Here is a 17,155-nt window from a genome sequence, read left to right on the forward strand (position 1 = left end):
ATGGCCCTGGGTGGGAGAGCCAATTCCTCTCATGAATTCCAAAGACATCTTCATCCAGGGCCCCAGTGTCCAGTGAGGTCAGGGAGATCTGCCCCACTAGGGGGCTCCCAGTCTAGGGGTGCAACCCCTCCCAGGCTATGGGGTCAGGGTCTGGCAGCACAGGGAGCCCAGAGAGGAGGGAGGGGCCTCTTCCCGGTTGGGGGCAGGGTATAGTTAGTACCCTCTCTGTCTGGGCCCCTGTGGCATCCAGCAGGGGGGTGTTCAAAGGTGAAGGAGACTTCTGTGGGGGAAGGGAGACACCTGTAGACACCAATGACACACAGCTCAATAAGGGGTGGTGGTGCCAGAAGCCCTTGGACTGTAGAGGCCCAGAGGAAACACCTCAGGACTGCAGAATTTGCAATAGGGAAGAAAGGGATGAACAGACTTAAACTTGTGGGAGAAGCTGGCTTGTTGGAGGAGATGTGGCAGAGGACTGGGATGGACAGAGAACTAGCAGTAGAGTATCCCGGGAGTGACATAGACCAGTCAGCTCACAGCACCCTGAGGTGCCGGCCCCACCCACCTTTGAAAGTGCTGAGGTGACAGGCCGACCTTTCAGTAAAGAACTCTCTGTAGCACGGTGGGGCCTGCTGGGCTCGGGTGAGGACCACCCCACTGGAGCTGCCTTTCTTCCCCAGAGGTCGACAGGTGCAGAGTGGAACATGGACTGGGCCCAGAAAGGCAAGGCAAGGCAAGGCAAAGAGTCATGGATGCCAGTGAGGCTGATGGAGCAGGGCTGGGGCAGGGATGGAGAGGTGCCAGAGAGTATTGTATTAATAAAATCCCACAGCATCTGAGGAGGGAGTGGGGGGATTTATCCACTAATGTTGTATATGCATTTGGCTTGGTAGTTGTTGTGTAACCTGCCTCCACTCAAGTGCACAAATCCTACCTAGGAGCACAGCTTGGTGAACATTTACATAGGCCCCACTTGTGGTGACATTTTGGCTGCATGTCTGTTTCTCTCTGGCACTCTGTCCTTAAGGGCAGGGACCTTGTCACTTGCTTTTACATCTCTGGGGCTCAGCACAGAGCAGGTGCTCAATAAATACTTGTTGAATAAAGGTCAGCAAAGGGATGACAGAGCATAGAGTTTTTCTGACACATCTTGCCTGAAAAAAATTTGAGGCCATGCTTTTTATTGTGCAGTGAACTTTTGAATGAAATGCATTTTAGCCCAGAAGGTGCATCATGTCTACTGGAGACTAATGAGGGTGGACAAAGACACAGCTCTGGAAGCTTCAGGAAAATAGGCTGGGAGAGTGTTGGGGAGGGGAAGCTAAAAGGCAGTGGGCATGAAAGCAGAAGCCCCCATTTCTAACTGCTGGCCTGTCCTTCTTGCAATGAGAGGTGGGCTGGGGCAGAGGGCTGTGATGGGGATCTGGGCTAAAGGAATCGGGGCTGCAGACACTGGCCCAGAGATTAGGGGCTGGGGACTGTGAACTCTCAGGCCAGCAAGAGACTTCTAGGGTGTAGCACATGATCTTTCCAATAATCTTGGATTTTTAAATGTTCCACCAGGGAGGAGAGCCAAAAGGCACATCCCATTTCCTCAGATACCTTCTTGTTTGTTCTACAGAGGGTGGTGTTGGAAGAGCTACAGTGCTCAGGCAGGCAGGGGCACTAGGAGAGGGGCAGGAGATAATATTCTCAATCCTCTACTAGGGGCCCATAGGACCCCCAGAGGAAACCCCATGCTGTCCCCTCCTGCCTGGGGTGCAGTGTCAGCTGTGCAAATGGACCCACGCACATCTGAGGCTTGCCAGAAGAGATTGCACATGTTTTAAGAAAAAACAAACAGGTGGAATTCTCAGTAACAAGCACCATAATGATGCTTTTCCAGCAACTAAGTGACTTGCAACTGGCAAGGGCTGGGCCACGCCGGGACAGGCATTGGCTAGGGGTAGACGCACTGGGAGGTGGCCGCCTTGCCAAGTAGGAAGCAACCCTCAAGGGGGGGCAGTATCGCTCCACCCACCCAGAGCTGCACCTGGGGTAGAAGAACTGACAGTGGTGATAAGCATGGGCCCCTGCCAGAAGCCAGGGAGACTGGGGCAGTGGAGAGAGTCATGTTGTCTCCTCCTGTTGGCTCCCATCGGGATGTGCACCCCGGAGCCCGAGGGATGGGATGTCCTTCTGCAGTTGGGCTGCTGGCTCCACAGCTGAGCCACTGGCATTTAGAAGGGTCAGGAAACTGGGGCCTGCTCCTGCACCCGACTTCTCTGAGGCAGTGGTCACCAGGCAGAGGGCCAGCCACAGGCCACCAAGAGGACTGAACTCCTGCTCCCACCCCTATGCAGCCTAGAGAGGTGGGATGATTCTCAAGTCCCAAAGCCATGTTAATCCCATTCCCAGTCCCTGAGGGAGGAGCTGAGGATCTGGCCTTGTCTTGTGCTCCCACCTGGAATTATGACTTGGGGAGCCCTCGCTGCAGTGAGGGGAGGCTCAATGAAAGACCCCTTTCTGCCGAGGGAGAGCTCAGAGCTCCAGGCAAACCAGCCTCCCCATCAGGGTGTGCTTCCTCTTCCCTCCAAGTGCCCAGCAAGCACTGGAATAACCATTCCCAGCAGGGGCCACAACAGCACCTGGACCCCAGGAGGGGGCAGTTTCCAAGTGCAAGGACAAGTATAGAACCCTATGGCATGGAGAAAGGAGCAAGGGAAGTGGCAAACGAAGCTGTGACAAAAGACGTCAGGGAAGACCAATGCCATTTAACATATATTTATTGAAATCTACTTGATGCAAGGCACTGTGCTAGATTTGGTAGGGGATCAGACACGAAAGGCCACCCCTGTCTTCTAAGAGCTCACAATTAAATGGGTGGGGGAGGGCTAAAGAGGAGGGGGTGAAGCCAAGTCCACAAACAGCTCTAGTGCAAGGCTGATTATAGTGAGTGCCAGAAAACAGACAAGGTAATGAGATGGGGGGAATGAGGAAAGAGTGCCAACAACCCAACAGAAAAATACAGAGATACGCAAATGACACTGAGGGCCACGTTTAAAGAGACAGTTTCTGCTTCGCAAAGTAAACACTCAAAGTGATGCAATGAGAACCACAGAATGCAAGCACATTAGTAAGAGAGAAGTTAGCAATCCCCCCATCTGATGGACATGCTGGAAATCGTGAAACACTTCAAAAATAAGAGAACAGGGTGCGCTGTGACTTCACTCATTTTATGGCCTGCACGTGGTGGGTTCATTAAAGGAACAATACCTAGACATAAAATCACAGGTTAAATTCACTGAGACTAGAAGGCATCAACTTTCACCCATCTTAGAGACCAGAGAACACACATTTAAACAGGTGTTCACGCAGTCAGGTGCGACTTGGCCGGGAAGCAGTCAAGTGGCGAAATGCAATAGAAAACAGTAGACACCCACTCAAGCTGGCTCAAGTCAAGGAGTCTGTAGCGGGGACACATGTGGACCAATGACAGCTGCTGCCAGAAATCCAAGAACATACCACGGCCAGGCCTTCCTCCCAGCAGGTGCCACACTCCTCACTCCTCTGAGTACTGTGCTGCCCCCCACACCTTCTGATGCCTAGAAGCTTCTGTTTCCTTGTTTGCATTGCAGATCTGGAAGGCCTGGTGGTGTCCATGGTCCGTCGTGTTCTGCCAGCTCTATGCTCTGAAGATTGCTTGCTGCCCTTGGGTCAGGTGTTCAGTTCTGGCTGAATTAATGTGGCCTACAAGGGGGGTGGCAAATCACATGGTATGCAACAGGGCCACAACCCAGGGCTGCAGGTAGGGCAGGCGCTGTGCCAGTTCTAGCACAAAATCAAGCACATGGAATGCAACACCAATGGAGAAAGATGCCTGCTGTAATCGGGTGGGGACCATTCTGGAAATGCAAGAGTGGGGTGACACAGCTAACGGACACAGCTCATTGTAATAAGCAGTAGAAATGGTAAACAATTAGTTTCTTTTGAAAATTTTCACAAGTATTCAAAACTCTAATAAAAGTAATGGACGATTTCTTTTTTCAAATGGTAGGAAAAGAACATATTTCTTTCTTTTTTTTTTTCTTTTTCCATGTCAGGCGGGTACTGTGCCAACATAGTAACAAGGTTTGAAGGAGGCACATCTCACACACGTGCATGAAAACCCAATTGTCACGTGTATGAACTACAAAAGGATCAGGAAAAGAACACATTCCCTTGAAATAGGAATACATGAGGTTAGAAAGAAAACTGGAATGAGGTAGATGCATGAATGCACAGACAAGGATATGTGACAGGAAGCTGGGTGATATTTTGCAACTGACATAGCAGTACACCTAGAGAGCCCAAGGAAATCCACCCCAAGTTACCAGAGGTGAGAAATGAACTCGGCGAAATTAAAGGACACACGTTAAAGCCACAGACTGCGCTGAAAGAGAACACGGGTTTTACCGCAAACACTACGAACAGCTGTTCCATCAACCTTGACAGCAAAGACCAGATCTTTAGTGTTAACTCTAAAAGAGCATTTGTTTGAGAGAAAATTATTGAACCGAAGATGGGAAAGAGTCAAGGAGGACAGGAAGGGATGCCAAGACGCCACGTCCCAGTTGGGAGCAGTGACAACTTTATGCTATCTTCTGAGTTAATGCTGCATTCAATGGGATCCCTTCATAAAAGGGATCTACTTCAATGGGATCCCTCATGAAATCCAACAAACGATGAACGAATGGGCAAGACATGGCAGAGTACTTCTAGGTAAAGGTGCCAGACTTGCCCTGGTAGAGGTCAACCTTCTTTATCAAATGACATCTGTACAAAACATATCCTAACAACTCGAAAAGAGAAAACGGATCCGAGAAGAAAGTAGTGATTTCAGACACAGATTCACAACTACTCCAAGAACTGAGGCCCACAGGGCAAAAGGAATCACTATGTAACAAGTGCTTTTGGCTCCTCTCCAGCCTAGGGGTCAGGGTGGAGATGTCGCATAATGCCACTGTGGTGGCCTGGGTCCATTTGAGAGGACGTTCTGGCCAAGGTCACAGGGGTCATTGTAGGACCTTGCTTCCCAGGATGGGGGCCTGAGAAGCCCTTCCAAGTTGTGTCTGCTAGGAAGCTCTGCCTCAGCCTTGGTGGGCCCACAAGGGCACACTTTCTTGCCAGGCCCTCCTAGTGTCCCTGTCCCCAGCCACAGCTGCTGGGAAGTCACAGTACAGCCCTGGTGGGGCTGGCTTCTATCTGTGGCTTCTGTGGACCACTGGAGGGGCAGGTTCCTCGCCAGACCTTGCTGCTGTTCCTCTTGGGGGAGCCCGCTAGAAATGGCAGCTCGGACCCAGGAGGACCAGCTTCTACTTGTATGCCATACAGGCTGTCAGAAGGGTTCTATTGCCCTCCAAACCTTTGCTCTAGTGCTCCTCCTGGTCATGGCTGTTGCAAGTCATAGCCCAGGGCAGTGCTGCCAGCTTCTATCAGCATAACACGCAAGCCATCGGAGGGGCAGGGTTCCTCTCCAAGCCTCTGCTCTGTTGCCCTCGCTTAGGTGTGGCTGTAGGAAGTGATGCCAGAACACATGGGTGAATTTTCCGCTAGCTGCCCAAAGCAGAAGCATATGAATCAATCTCTTTCTAGTTCTAGAGTCACTGGCTGAAAGGAGGATGTGGTCCAGGCGAGTCTTCTTGTGTCCAAGGAGATGTCTCGTGGGTGAATCTGCTGCTCAGTCACTGAATCCACTCCGAGCACTGCCAAAGCTCCCAGGAGCTCAAAGGATGGCTGGGCTGCTTGCTCCCAGATCAAGTTTGGACCACCCCATTGATCTAGGTGAGGCCAAGCCCTGCTGCTGCTAGCAGGGTCTATATTGATGAACAGTCACAGAGTTCTGGCTAACCTATGACGGGAGCATGTCCAGTGTGCTGCAGTGGCCAGGTTGGATAGTCAAGTGGTGCCCACAGATAGACACGGAGTCTGCATCTCGGATAAGGAAAGAGCCTGCTTCTCTGGCCCATTTCCATCCAGCCCGCCCACCTGGTGTACTCACCTTCCGATGGGCAGGGGTTGCAGCTTTTTGTTTGTAATTAAAATTCTAGAGAAAATGTCATCATATCTAGCTACAGAAGCAATGAAAGTTATGACAGAGTGGACAAAAAATGAATGCTTGGATATGTAAAAATTAAAAGCTTTCACAACAAAAATGTAATAAAACTGCCACAAAGAGCAAAGCAATAAAACTGGAAAAGAGAACATCACCATCAATATAGAAATAACTGCTACGTAAAGTCAGTATATTGGAAGGTAACTTGATAACTAGTCAAAGGAGATGAACAGACAATTTGCATGCAACAGAAACAGCATTTAAGTCATTGCATAAGAGAAAGAAGATGAGACTGGTGGTCAGGAGGCCTGGGGTCTATCCCCAGTTCTGGTACTGACAAGTCACAGAATAATGGCAATAACTATGACAATGACAATGACAGCAGATGGCCTTCACTGAGTGTGTACCTCCATGCCAGGCTGGTGGTCCTGGCACTCTGCAGGCACGACGGCAGTCCTCGTGATAACCTTCGGAGGTAGGTGCTGTGATCACCCCCGTTTTATAGAGCTAGAAACAGAAGGCTGGAGAAGTACCATCTAGGCCTGATACCAGGAGAGGCTCTTGTTTCCAAAAGGAGGCATCACCCTGCACTCGAGTCCTTGAGATGTATCTCTTCTTAGGGGCATGCTCTCAACTATTTTGTTTTGAACAAAATAGTGCTGCTTGAGGACAAGACCCATTAGTTCAAAACAACCCCAATCGATGCTAGTTTTGGCTATGTATAGGGGACACCAAATTGAAATGGTTTAAGAAAAAAAGATACAGACATTTAACCCAGATTCAATAACTGTTACTAGGCGTTTGGCCTCACAATGACATTTTGGGTGCTTTAAAAGAAAAGACGTTTAAAGGTTGTTCGAAAAAGTGCCACCTTTACAGGCTATATTGTAGAGTCACAGGACAGATTAAAAAATGACAAGAGAGATAGTCCTTATGTTCTGCAAATATGGTCTTGTGGCTTGGGAGAAAATTTCTAATGAGAGCCTCATGAAGGGATTGTCACTGAGCTACGGTGCAGAGCTCGGATGGAAGTGACTGGGTGTGTCTTGAAACTGTCTGATGACTCAAACAGGGCTCCCATGTTGGTGAAGACCGTGAGGATTCAGAGTAAAATGATTTCGTGAAAGGGAGGATGGCAAAAATGGGGCATTTTCTAAATTAATATATTATTTTATATAATATGTGATTTACAGTATGTATGTATAACTAAATTAATAAATTAAATATTTTAAGACATTTGAGTGTTCTATTTACATCCCTAAAAATTTATAAATTCAAGTAGGCCAAAAAACATGAGGGCAACGTTCTCTTCAGGAAAGCTGGGATCGTATTATAAGGACGCCACCATGGAATAGCTCTGTGTATTTCTCTGGGGCGGGGGGAGCTTGGAGTTGATGACCTCTAAGCCCCTCCCTACCCCACATCCAGATTTGTCCTCTCTCATTCTTGGATTCAAGGCATGTGTACTGAAATACCTTGATGGTACTTCCTACCAGTTAAACTAGGCAAACTAAGTTAAATGGTACAAGCTACTCTCGATGGGCATAACGTAACACTTATAAATTGCTGGTGGCAGTATAAATCGGTCTCAACCTTTTGGAAGACAAAATATATAAGCGCTACAAAACTGTTCATCTCCTTTGACTCTGCCATCCCCTCTGGGGATTCTGTCCCTGTCCCGCGGGACGCCGGGGCATTTCTACTCGTGGTGGGTCGGCTGATGCTTCTGTAGCGCCGAACGCCTCTTGAAGACACGGCCACACTGGCTGCATTCACAGCGCCGCGCCCCGCTGTGGATCCGCCGGTGGCGACTGAGGCCGGAGCTCCGGCGGAAGGCCTTGCCGCACTTGTCGCACTCATAGGGTTTCAGTCCGCTATGGATGCGCCGGTGCTTGATGAGGTCGGAGGGACCGCGGAAGGCCTTGCCGCACTCGCCACACGCGTACGGCCGCTCGCCACTGTGGATGCGTGCGTGCTCCAGGAGGCTGGAACTCTGGCGGAAGGCCTTGCCGCACTGGCCGCAGGCGTAGGGCTTCTCACCCGTGTGGATCCGCCGGTGCTTGGTGAGCTCCGAGCTCCTTCGGAAGAGCTTGCCGCAGTGGGGACACCCGTATGGCTTGGCCCCACTGTGGATGCGCTGGTGCTCAGCCAGCCCGTTGACCCCTCGGAAGGACTTGCCGCAGTCGTCACAGTCGAAGGGCAGGTGGCCAGTGTGCATACGCTGGTGCTTGAGAAGCTCCTGGCGATCCAGGAAATCCCTGCTGCACGCCTTGCAGGCGAAAGGCTTTTCCGAAGTGTGAAGTTTCTGATGTCGGAAGAGGTGGGTGTTGACTTTGAAGGACCGCCCGCACTCCTCGCAATCAAAGGGCTTCTCTCTGCTGTGGACCCTCAGATGCTGACTGAGGCCTGCATTCTTCTTAAACCGTTTTCCGCACTCCTCGCACTCGAAGGGCTTTCCCTCCCTCTCCATCTGCTCCCTGTTCTCCGTGGCATTCTCCAGGGCCCTACTGGGGCCGGGCTGGGGTTCCGCAGCTACGTGGCTTTTCCTGTGCTCATTAAACTCCGCCACCCCCCTAAAGACCTTCCCGCAATCGCCACATTCCCAGCCCTTCTCCTCACTGTGGACTCTCTGGTGCTGGACAAGCAGGACTTTAAGCCGAAAGGTGTCCCCACACTCTTTACAAGCAAAATGATGTTCTATGGGCAGATTCTGTGGGCTCCCTCTCTTCCTGTCAGAGTCCCCATGCTGTCTGAATTCAGGACTGGGGCCACTGGCCCTTGGGGAGCTTGTGGACGCCATCTCCTGTGGCTGGGCGTCTTCCCCCATCGTCTGGTGTCGGGTCGCAGAGGTGCTTTCTGAAACGATAAACACAAGGCAGTGTAGTCTGCAGAGGAGGTCGGAGGGGAGGACCTCTCCTTTGTCAAGAATCTTTTTCTTTCTGAGACAGCCACTGAGCATGGGGCCTAGGCCCAGAAGCCACCACAAGCAAGGACTGCAGAAGCCAGGGGCTGAGGGGCCTCATTCCATTCTGGACACTCTCTACCACAGTGGTGCTGAGGTGGTCACCCCTTCTGTGACTGGAGAGCAGCCACACATGTCCCCAGAGGCTCAGCTGGGCCCCCTAACCCTAACCCAAGCACCCCAAGAGCCCAGTTAATCCTCTCAAACCTAACCTATACCCCAAGAGCTCAGCTGGGCCCCCAACCCTAACCTCAACCCCAAGAGTTCAGCTGGGATCCCCAAACATAACCTGAATCTCCAAAGGGCCCTGCTGATCCTCAACCTAACCTCACTGTCAAGAGCTCAGCTGGGGCCCCAAGCCCTAACTAGAACCTCAAAAGCTCGGCTGGGACTCCCAACCCTAACTTCAACTCCAAGAGCTCAGCTGGCCCCTCTAACCCTAACCTCAACTCCAAGAGCTAAGCTGGGATCCCCAAATATAACCTGAATCTCCAAAGGGCCCTACTGATCCTCTCAACCCTAACCTCACTGTCAAGAGCTCAGGTGGGCCCCCCAACCCTAACTTTAACCCCAAGAACTCAGCAGGGTTCCCAAACTTAACCTCAACCCCAAGAGCTCAGCTGGGATCCTAACTTTAACCCGAATGCCCAGAGAGCCAAGCTGATCCTCTCAACCCTAACCTCAACCCCAGGAGCTCAAATGGGCCCCTCTACTCCTAACCTCAACCTCAAAAGTTCAGCTGGATCCCCTAACCCTAACCTCAACTCCAAGAGCTCAGCTGGACCCCTCAACCCTAACCCGAACCCCAAGAGCTCAGTTGGAACTCCTCAACTCTAATTCAAAACCTCCAAGAGGACAGCTGATCTTCTCAACCCTAACTTCAACCCCAAGAGCTCATCTGGGCTCCCCAACCCTAACCCAAACCCCTGAGAGCTCATCTGTTTCAACCCTAACCTCAAGCCCAAGAGCTCAGCAGGGTCCCCAAACCCTAACCTCAACCCCAAGAGCTCAGCTGGGACCCCCAACCCTAACCCAAAACCCCTGAGATGCCAGCTGATCCTCTGAACCTTAACCTCAACCCCAATGAGATGCCAGCTGATCCTCTGAACCTTAACCTCAACCCCAAGAGCTCAGCTGGGACCCCCAACCCTAACCCAAAACCCCTGAGATGCCAGCTGATCCTCTGAACCTTAACCTCAACCCCAAGAGCTCAGCTGGGACCCCCAACCTTAACCTCAAGCCTAACAGCTCGGCTGGGCCCTCCAACCCTAACCCAAACCCCAGCTCGGTTGGGCCTTCCCCAGTTTCCTCACATTTCTTTTTCACTCACCAGAGTACTTAGCTGGATCAGTGTTCGGTGATGGGTCTGATACCAACAGCACTTGTCCTTGTGCCAGGTGAGGGACCAAGGCAGGATTCAAAACAGGAATGCCTGCTCATGGGAAAGGAGATTGGTTACGGTGACAGCCAAAGATGACATGAGAATAGTGGAGGAACATAGGCAAGGCCTTTGAAGGGGAACCCCCTTCCACCTTCAAAGACCAGGCTGGCTGTAACCTTAGGCAAGTCATTCATTCAGTTCAAAGGTGTTTCCCAAGGTCAGGCTCCTTCCAGGACCTTGAGGAAGGCAGGCTCTGGGCCCACCTGGGGGAGGCTCTGTGGAGGATCAAGTGGCCACCCTGAGGAGGTAATCCTCACCCTGCCTTCTCCCTGTCCACTCCCTCAGCGCTCACACATTTAACTTCATGCTCTTCCCAGACATGTGGACTTCCACAACTCCCAAATCTGACTCCCAACAGTCTCTCCTCCTAAAACCTCCTCCCCACTGCACACATGCAGACCCCTAATGGGTGAACAAGATCTTGATCACGTCAACCATTCTCTCACAAATAAACTCAAACCAAATGGTCATGCCATTTGCATAATTTGTGCATTAAAATGAAAAGAGTATTCTACATTACAGTGGCAGTGTTCTAATTTCTTTCCCAATAAAAGACTGAGAGTGGTTCTTTCCATGCCAAGAGGAGTTGGGGGAACTCATACTACTCTGACATATCAGGTGTGGCAGACCCATTGTGTTTCCCCACAATACAGGGAGAAGGTGAGCTTCTGTGGGGGTAGCCATGTGCCCCCTGCCCCACTCCAAGCAGGTGGTGAATTTGAGGAAGGGCTAGAACATCCTTACCCACATAGGTCACATTCCCATAATATGCCAGCACCCTCTGTTCAGGGCCCAGCTTAAACCACTCCCTTGTGGTGAGGTACCATGCCACATCGTCAAATGTCACCAAATCCTGAAAGAATTCCCAGGGCTAATCAGTCTTTCCATCTGTTTTAGAATGAGGCAGGGGCAGCACCAGTAATGCCAGGGACAAGAGGCGAGGGTCTGGTGTGGGTGTCTGTTGCTAACATGGAGGCCTAACCACAGCTCCAAGAAGTCCTGAAAAGAGAACCTGATCAAGCGCTAGGATCCCTGGGCCATGGCCCTGGCGTCTCGTCTTTCCAAGGGACCTCCGTTCAATCACTTTCCTGGATGGAAACTCAGCTTCCCCATCTGGATGATTGGGACTCCAAGCCCAGTGGATATCCAATCCTTGGCAGCCTCCAGAAGAGAAGCAGTGGGAGGGCAGGAAGGCAGCAGCTGGGGTTCATACTCTGCTGTGTGTCATGCTGGGGCAAGAGACAGAGGCTGAGGCCAGATTCAGGGAGCGGTGAGAGAATCCCAAGCAAGGCAGAGGGAAGCACAGCTCACCTCAGCCTCCAGCATCTCAAGAGGGACTGCCAGGACCTGGTTTCCTGGTGCTCCATCCTGGGGAGAGTAAGACCTTGGGGATTAGGTGGAACTAAAGAAAGTGAAAAAGGCCATGAGTGATGACAGCCCTGTCCCTGGATCCCCTGGGAAGAGACTGGTGATTTCCTCTTCCTTGGTTTCTGATCTTGTTGAGTCTTCTCTCACATGTTGGCTGAATGACGAGCCAGGGCATGGAGATGCGTGAGAAAACACACCTTGAACAGGGCCTGGCAAAGAATGAACAGAGGCAGGCCAGAGGGAGCCAAGACAAGACCAGCAGATGCCAGCCCAGGCACAGCCAGGTGAAGACAGACCTAGACAGAGATCCAAGGGCAGGAAGACTGGCAAGCCTAGAAGTCCATGCTGACGCTGCACAGGAAGGAGGCACACCAAGATCATCAGAAGAAATAACCAGGAAATGAGAGACCCTTTCCAACTTTGTAGAGGCAACAAAAAAACTGGATCAGGATGCTGGAGGGAAGACAGCAGGAATGGGGGCTTCTAGACCAGCAGTGAGGCCCTTAAAAGCCACAGCCCACTGACACAAGGAGGCTGGTGACAGCGAGACAGGTACACATGACAGCAGTTCTCTAATGCATTCAACCAAATGAGAAGTGGAACAAAACAGCTGGAAAAATAAGCCTCAAAGAAAAGATCTTCAAATACTAAATTGTTAAACAAAAGAGCTGAATGATTTCTACAAATTTTCTTCTTCTTCCAAATTGCAAATTATGTGAAAGATCCTACCACCGATATCCATGTATCACAGGCCTCCCACAACAGTGAGTTCAAAGAAACAGCTACACAGTTCCTGTTGTGATGACAGTTCAATTCAATTCATAATTCAGTGAAAAGGAAGGCTTTTTACACTGGCTCAAGGCCCACAAAATCTAGCTACTCCAGAAAGACTCTTATATAAAATTAAAGATGTTACATTAAAAAGAATGGACAGAAACTTCCACGTTTGGCTGCGATGGAGTAACAAGGAACAGATTTCACATCCTGCCATAAATAAGTAGAAAAAAATGGAGAAAATATATGTGAAACAAGTTTTCAGACACTAGACAGCAGGAAGTACAGAATCACGATCCCCAAGAGAAGAGAAACAGATAAGGGAGCCCTATCATTGCCTCAGCTCTCTGCCTGGAGGCAATTTCCAGATTGAGACTGTGTGTTGGGGTGGGCGAGAACCAAAGAGAGCTTAGTGGCTTTGCCAAGTTGAGGAGACACAGGCCAGCATTCAGAGCAGCTGAGGCAGCTGGAAGTTGCAGAGCAGAGTTCCAGAAAGGAGTTAGTTATGCAGTAAAAAGAGCTTCAAAAAATATGTATAAGCTTCCCTTTGAGTCTTTCCTGACTACTAGGCCATGCATGCATAGAGTGAAACTCCAAAAGCCCAGGAAAAGGGTGACCAGGAAGCTGTAAGCTGAACAATTCTCAGGACACACAAAGGTAGAGAGACATTCAAGGTCTGATCAACCAGTATAGAGTCCTCTGTGATCACCTGGGACACACAGTAGAGAATCCAGAGGCCTTAGTAGTAGGGCTGATGTATTCCTAGAGCCAAAGCTACACAAGACCTGTCTCAAAGAAAGCTTAAAAATAGGCCTCAAAGGGATCAAACTGATCCACAAATAACTACCACCCCAAATCCAGACACTCAACAATATAATCTTTATAATACCCAACATCCAATCAGAAGTTACTGAAATGCCAAAAAGCACAGAAATGTGGCCAGGGCAAGGAGAATAATCAGTTTATAGAAACACACAGAAATGACCAGTGACGACTCACAGACAAGGATAACAGCCAGTTTAATGATGCACAAGCATTAAAAGAAAAACAGGAATACAGTGAGAGAAATAGAAGCTATAAAAAGAACCAAATAGAACTTCTGGAGGTGAGAACTATAATATTTAAAGTGAAAATTTTACTGGATGTGATTAACAGCAGATTAGATATCACACACAAAAAATTAGAGAACTTGATCTTTTCAAAAAACCAGCTCCTAGATCCATTGATTTTTTGAAGGGTTTTTTGTGTCTCTAGCTCCTTCAGTTCTGCCCTGATCTTAGTTATTTCTTGCCTTCTGCTAGCTTTTGAATGAGTTTGCTCTTGCTTCTCTAGTTCTTTTAACTGTGATGTTAGGGTGTCAATTTTAGATCTTTCCTGCTTTCTCTCGTGGGCATTTAGTACTATAAATTTCCCTCTACACAGTGCTTTAAATGTGTCCCAGAGATTCTAGTATGTTGTGTCTTTGTTCTCCTTGGTTTCAAAGAACATCTTTATTTCTGCCTTCATTTCCTTATGTACCCAGTAGTCATTCAGGAGCAGGTTGTTCAGTTTCCATGTAGTTGAGTGGTTTTGAGTGAGTTTCTTAATCCTGAGTTCTAGTTTGACTGCACTGTGGTCTGAGAGACAGTTTGCTCTAATTTCTGTTCTTGTACATTTGCTGAGGAGTGCTTTACTTCCAACTATGTGGTCAGTTTTGGAATAAGTGTGATGTGGTGCTGAGAAAAATGTATATTCTGTTGATTTGGGGTGGAGAGTTCTGTAGATGTCTATTAGGTCTGCTTGGTGCAGAGCTGAGTTCAATTCCTGGATATCCTTTTTAACTTTCTGTCTCATTGATCTGTCTAATGTTGACAGTGGAGTGTTAAAGTCTCCCATTATTATTGTATGGGAGTCTAAGTCTCTTTGTAGGTCTCTAAGGACTCGCTTTATGAATCTGGGTGCTCCTGTATTAGGTGCATATATATTTAGGATAGCTAGCTCTTCTTGTTGAATTGATCCCCTTACCATTATGTAATGGCCTTGTCTCTTTTGATCTTTGTCGGTTTAAAGTCTGTTTTATCAGAGACTAGGATTACAACCCCTGCGTTTTTTGTTTTCCATTTGCTTCCTCCATCCCTTTATTTTGAGCCTATGTGTCTCTGCATGTGAGATGGGTCTCCTGAATACAGCACACTGATGGGTCTTGACTCTTTATCCAATTTGCCAGTCTGTGTCTTTTAATTGGAGCATTTAGCCCATTTACATTTAAGGTTAATATTGTTATGTGTGAATTTGAGCCTGTCATTATGATGTTAGCTGGTTATTTTGCTCGTTAGTTGATGCAGTTTCTTCCTAGCATCGATGGTCTTTACAATTTGGCATGTTTTTGCAGCGGCTGGTACCAGTTGTTCCTTTCCATGTTTAGTGCTTCCTTCAGGAGCTCTTGTAGGGCAGGCCTGGTGGTGACAAAATCTCTCAGCATTTGCTTGTCTGTAAAGGATTTTATTTCTCCTTAACTTATGAAGGTTAATTTGGCTTGATATGAAATTCTGGGTTGAAACTTCTTTTCTTTAAGAATGTTGAATATTGGCCCCCACTCTCTTCTGGCTTGTAGAGTTTCTGTTGAGAGATCTGCTGTTAGTCTGATGGGCTTCCCTTTGTGGGTAACCCAACCTTTCTCTCTGGCTGCCCTTAACATTTTTTCCTTCATTTCAACTTTGGTGAATCTGACAATTATGTGTCTTGGAGTTGCTCTTCTCGAGGAGTATCTTTGTGGCATTCTCTGTATTTCCTGAATTTGAATGTTGGCCTGCCTTGCTAAGTTGGGGAAGTTCTCCTGGATAATATCCTGCAGAGTGTTTTCCAACTTGGTTCCATTCTCCCCATCACTTTCAGGTACACCAATCAGACGTAGATTTGGTCTTTTCACATAGTCCCATATTTCTTGGAGGCTTCGTTTGTTTCTTTTTACTCCGTTTTCTCTAAACTTCTCTTCTCACTTCATTTCATTCATTTGATCTTCAATCACTGATACCCTTTCTTCCAGTTGATTGAATCGGCTACTGAAGCTTGTGCATTCGTCACGTAGTTCTTGTGCCATGGTTTTCAGCTCCATCAGGTAATTGAAGGACTTCTCTACACTGGTTATTCTAGTTAGCCATTCGTCTAATCTTTTTTCAAGGTTTTTAGCTTCTTTGTGATGGGTTCAACTTCCTCCTTTAGCTCGGAGAAGTTTGGTTGTCTGAAGCCTTCTTCTCTCAACTTGTCAAAGTCATTCTCTGTCCAGCTTTGTTCCGTTGCCGGCAAGGAACTGAGATCCTTTGGAGGGGGAGAGGTGCTCTGATTTTTAGAATTTTCAGCTTTTCTGCTCTGTTTTTTTCCCCATCTTTGTGGTTTTATCTACCTTTGGTCTTTGATGATGGTGACGTACAGATGGGGTTTTGGTGTGGATGTCCTTTCTGTTTGTTAGTTTTCCTTCTAACAGTCAGGACCCTCCACTGCAGGTCTGTTGGAGTTTGTTGGAGGTCCACTCCAGACCCTGTTTGCCTGGGTATCAGCAGTGGAGGCTGCAGAACAGTGAATATTGCTGAACAGCAAATGCTGCTGCCTGATCGTTCCTTTGGAAGCTTCATCTCAGAGGGTTATCTGGCTGTGTGGGGTGTCAGTCTGCCCCTACTGGGGGATGCCTCCCAGTTAGGCTACTTGGGTGTCAGGGACCCACTTGAGGAGACAGTCTGTCCATTCTCAGATCTCAAACTCCATGCTGGGAGAACCACTACTCTCTTCAAAGCTGTCAGACAGGGACATTTAAGTCTGCAGAGGTTTCTGCTGCCTTTTGTTTGATTATGCCCTACCCCCAGAGGTAGAGTCTACAGAGGCAGGCAGGCCTCCTTAAGCTGTGGTGGGCTCCACCCAGTTCGAGATTCCAGGCTGCTTTGTTTACCTACTCAAGCCTCAGCAATGGCAAGACTAATAAAGAAGAAAAGAGAGAAGAATCAAATAGATTCAATAAAAAATGATAAATGGGATATCACCACCAACCCCACAGAAATATAAACTACCGTCAGAGAATACTATAAACACCTCTACGCAAATAAACTAGAAAATCTAGAAGAAATGGATAAATTCCTAGACACATGCACCCTCCTGACTAACCCAGGAAGAAGCTGAATCCCTGAATAGACCAATAACAGGCTCTGAAATTGAGGCAAAAATTAATAGTCTACTAACCAAAAAAAGTCCAGGACCAGACGGATTCACAGCCAAATTCTACCAGAGGTACAAGGAGGAGCTGGTACCATTCCTTCTGAAACTATTTCAATCAACAGAAAAAGAGGGAATCGGCCAGGCACGGTGGCTGACGCCTGTAATCCCAGCACTTTGAGAGGCCAAGGCAGGCAGATCACGAGCTCAGGAGATCGACACCATCCTGGCTAACATGGTGAAACCCTGTCTCTACTGAAAAATGCAAAAAATTAGCCAGGTGTGGTGGCGGGCGCCTGTAGTCCCAGCTACTTGGGAGGCTGAGGCAGGAGAATGGCGTGAACCCGGGAGGTGG

The 17,155-nt window shown here is 48.7% G+C and overlaps 1 protein-coding gene across 1 annotated transcript in view; it reads right to left on the minus strand.

The window, feature by feature from the left end:
* Positions 1–7,550: 7,550 nt before the first annotated feature.
* The window catches only part of ZNF275 (zinc finger protein 275), a 17,680-nt gene continuing 8,075 nt past the window's right edge, over positions 7,551–17,155 (minus strand). Inside the window, exons 2-3 of the mRNA XM_011955916.1 lie at positions 10,366–10,467; positions 7,551–8,929 (exon numbers count right to left, since the gene is read on the minus strand). Coding sequence (XP_011811306.1) covers positions 7,773–8,929; positions 10,366–10,467 — 1,259 coding nt within the window. The 3' untranslated portion in view covers positions 7,551–7,772. The remainder of the gene's footprint in view (positions 8,930–10,365; positions 10,468–17,155) is intronic.

This window comes from Colobus angolensis, unplaced genomic scaffold, assembly GCF_000951035.1.
Source record: "Colobus angolensis palliatus isolate OR3802 unplaced genomic scaffold, Cang.pa_1.0 Scaffold402, whole genome shotgun sequence".
Lineage (NCBI taxonomy): Eukaryota > Metazoa > Chordata > Mammalia > Primates > Cercopithecidae > Colobus > Colobus angolensis.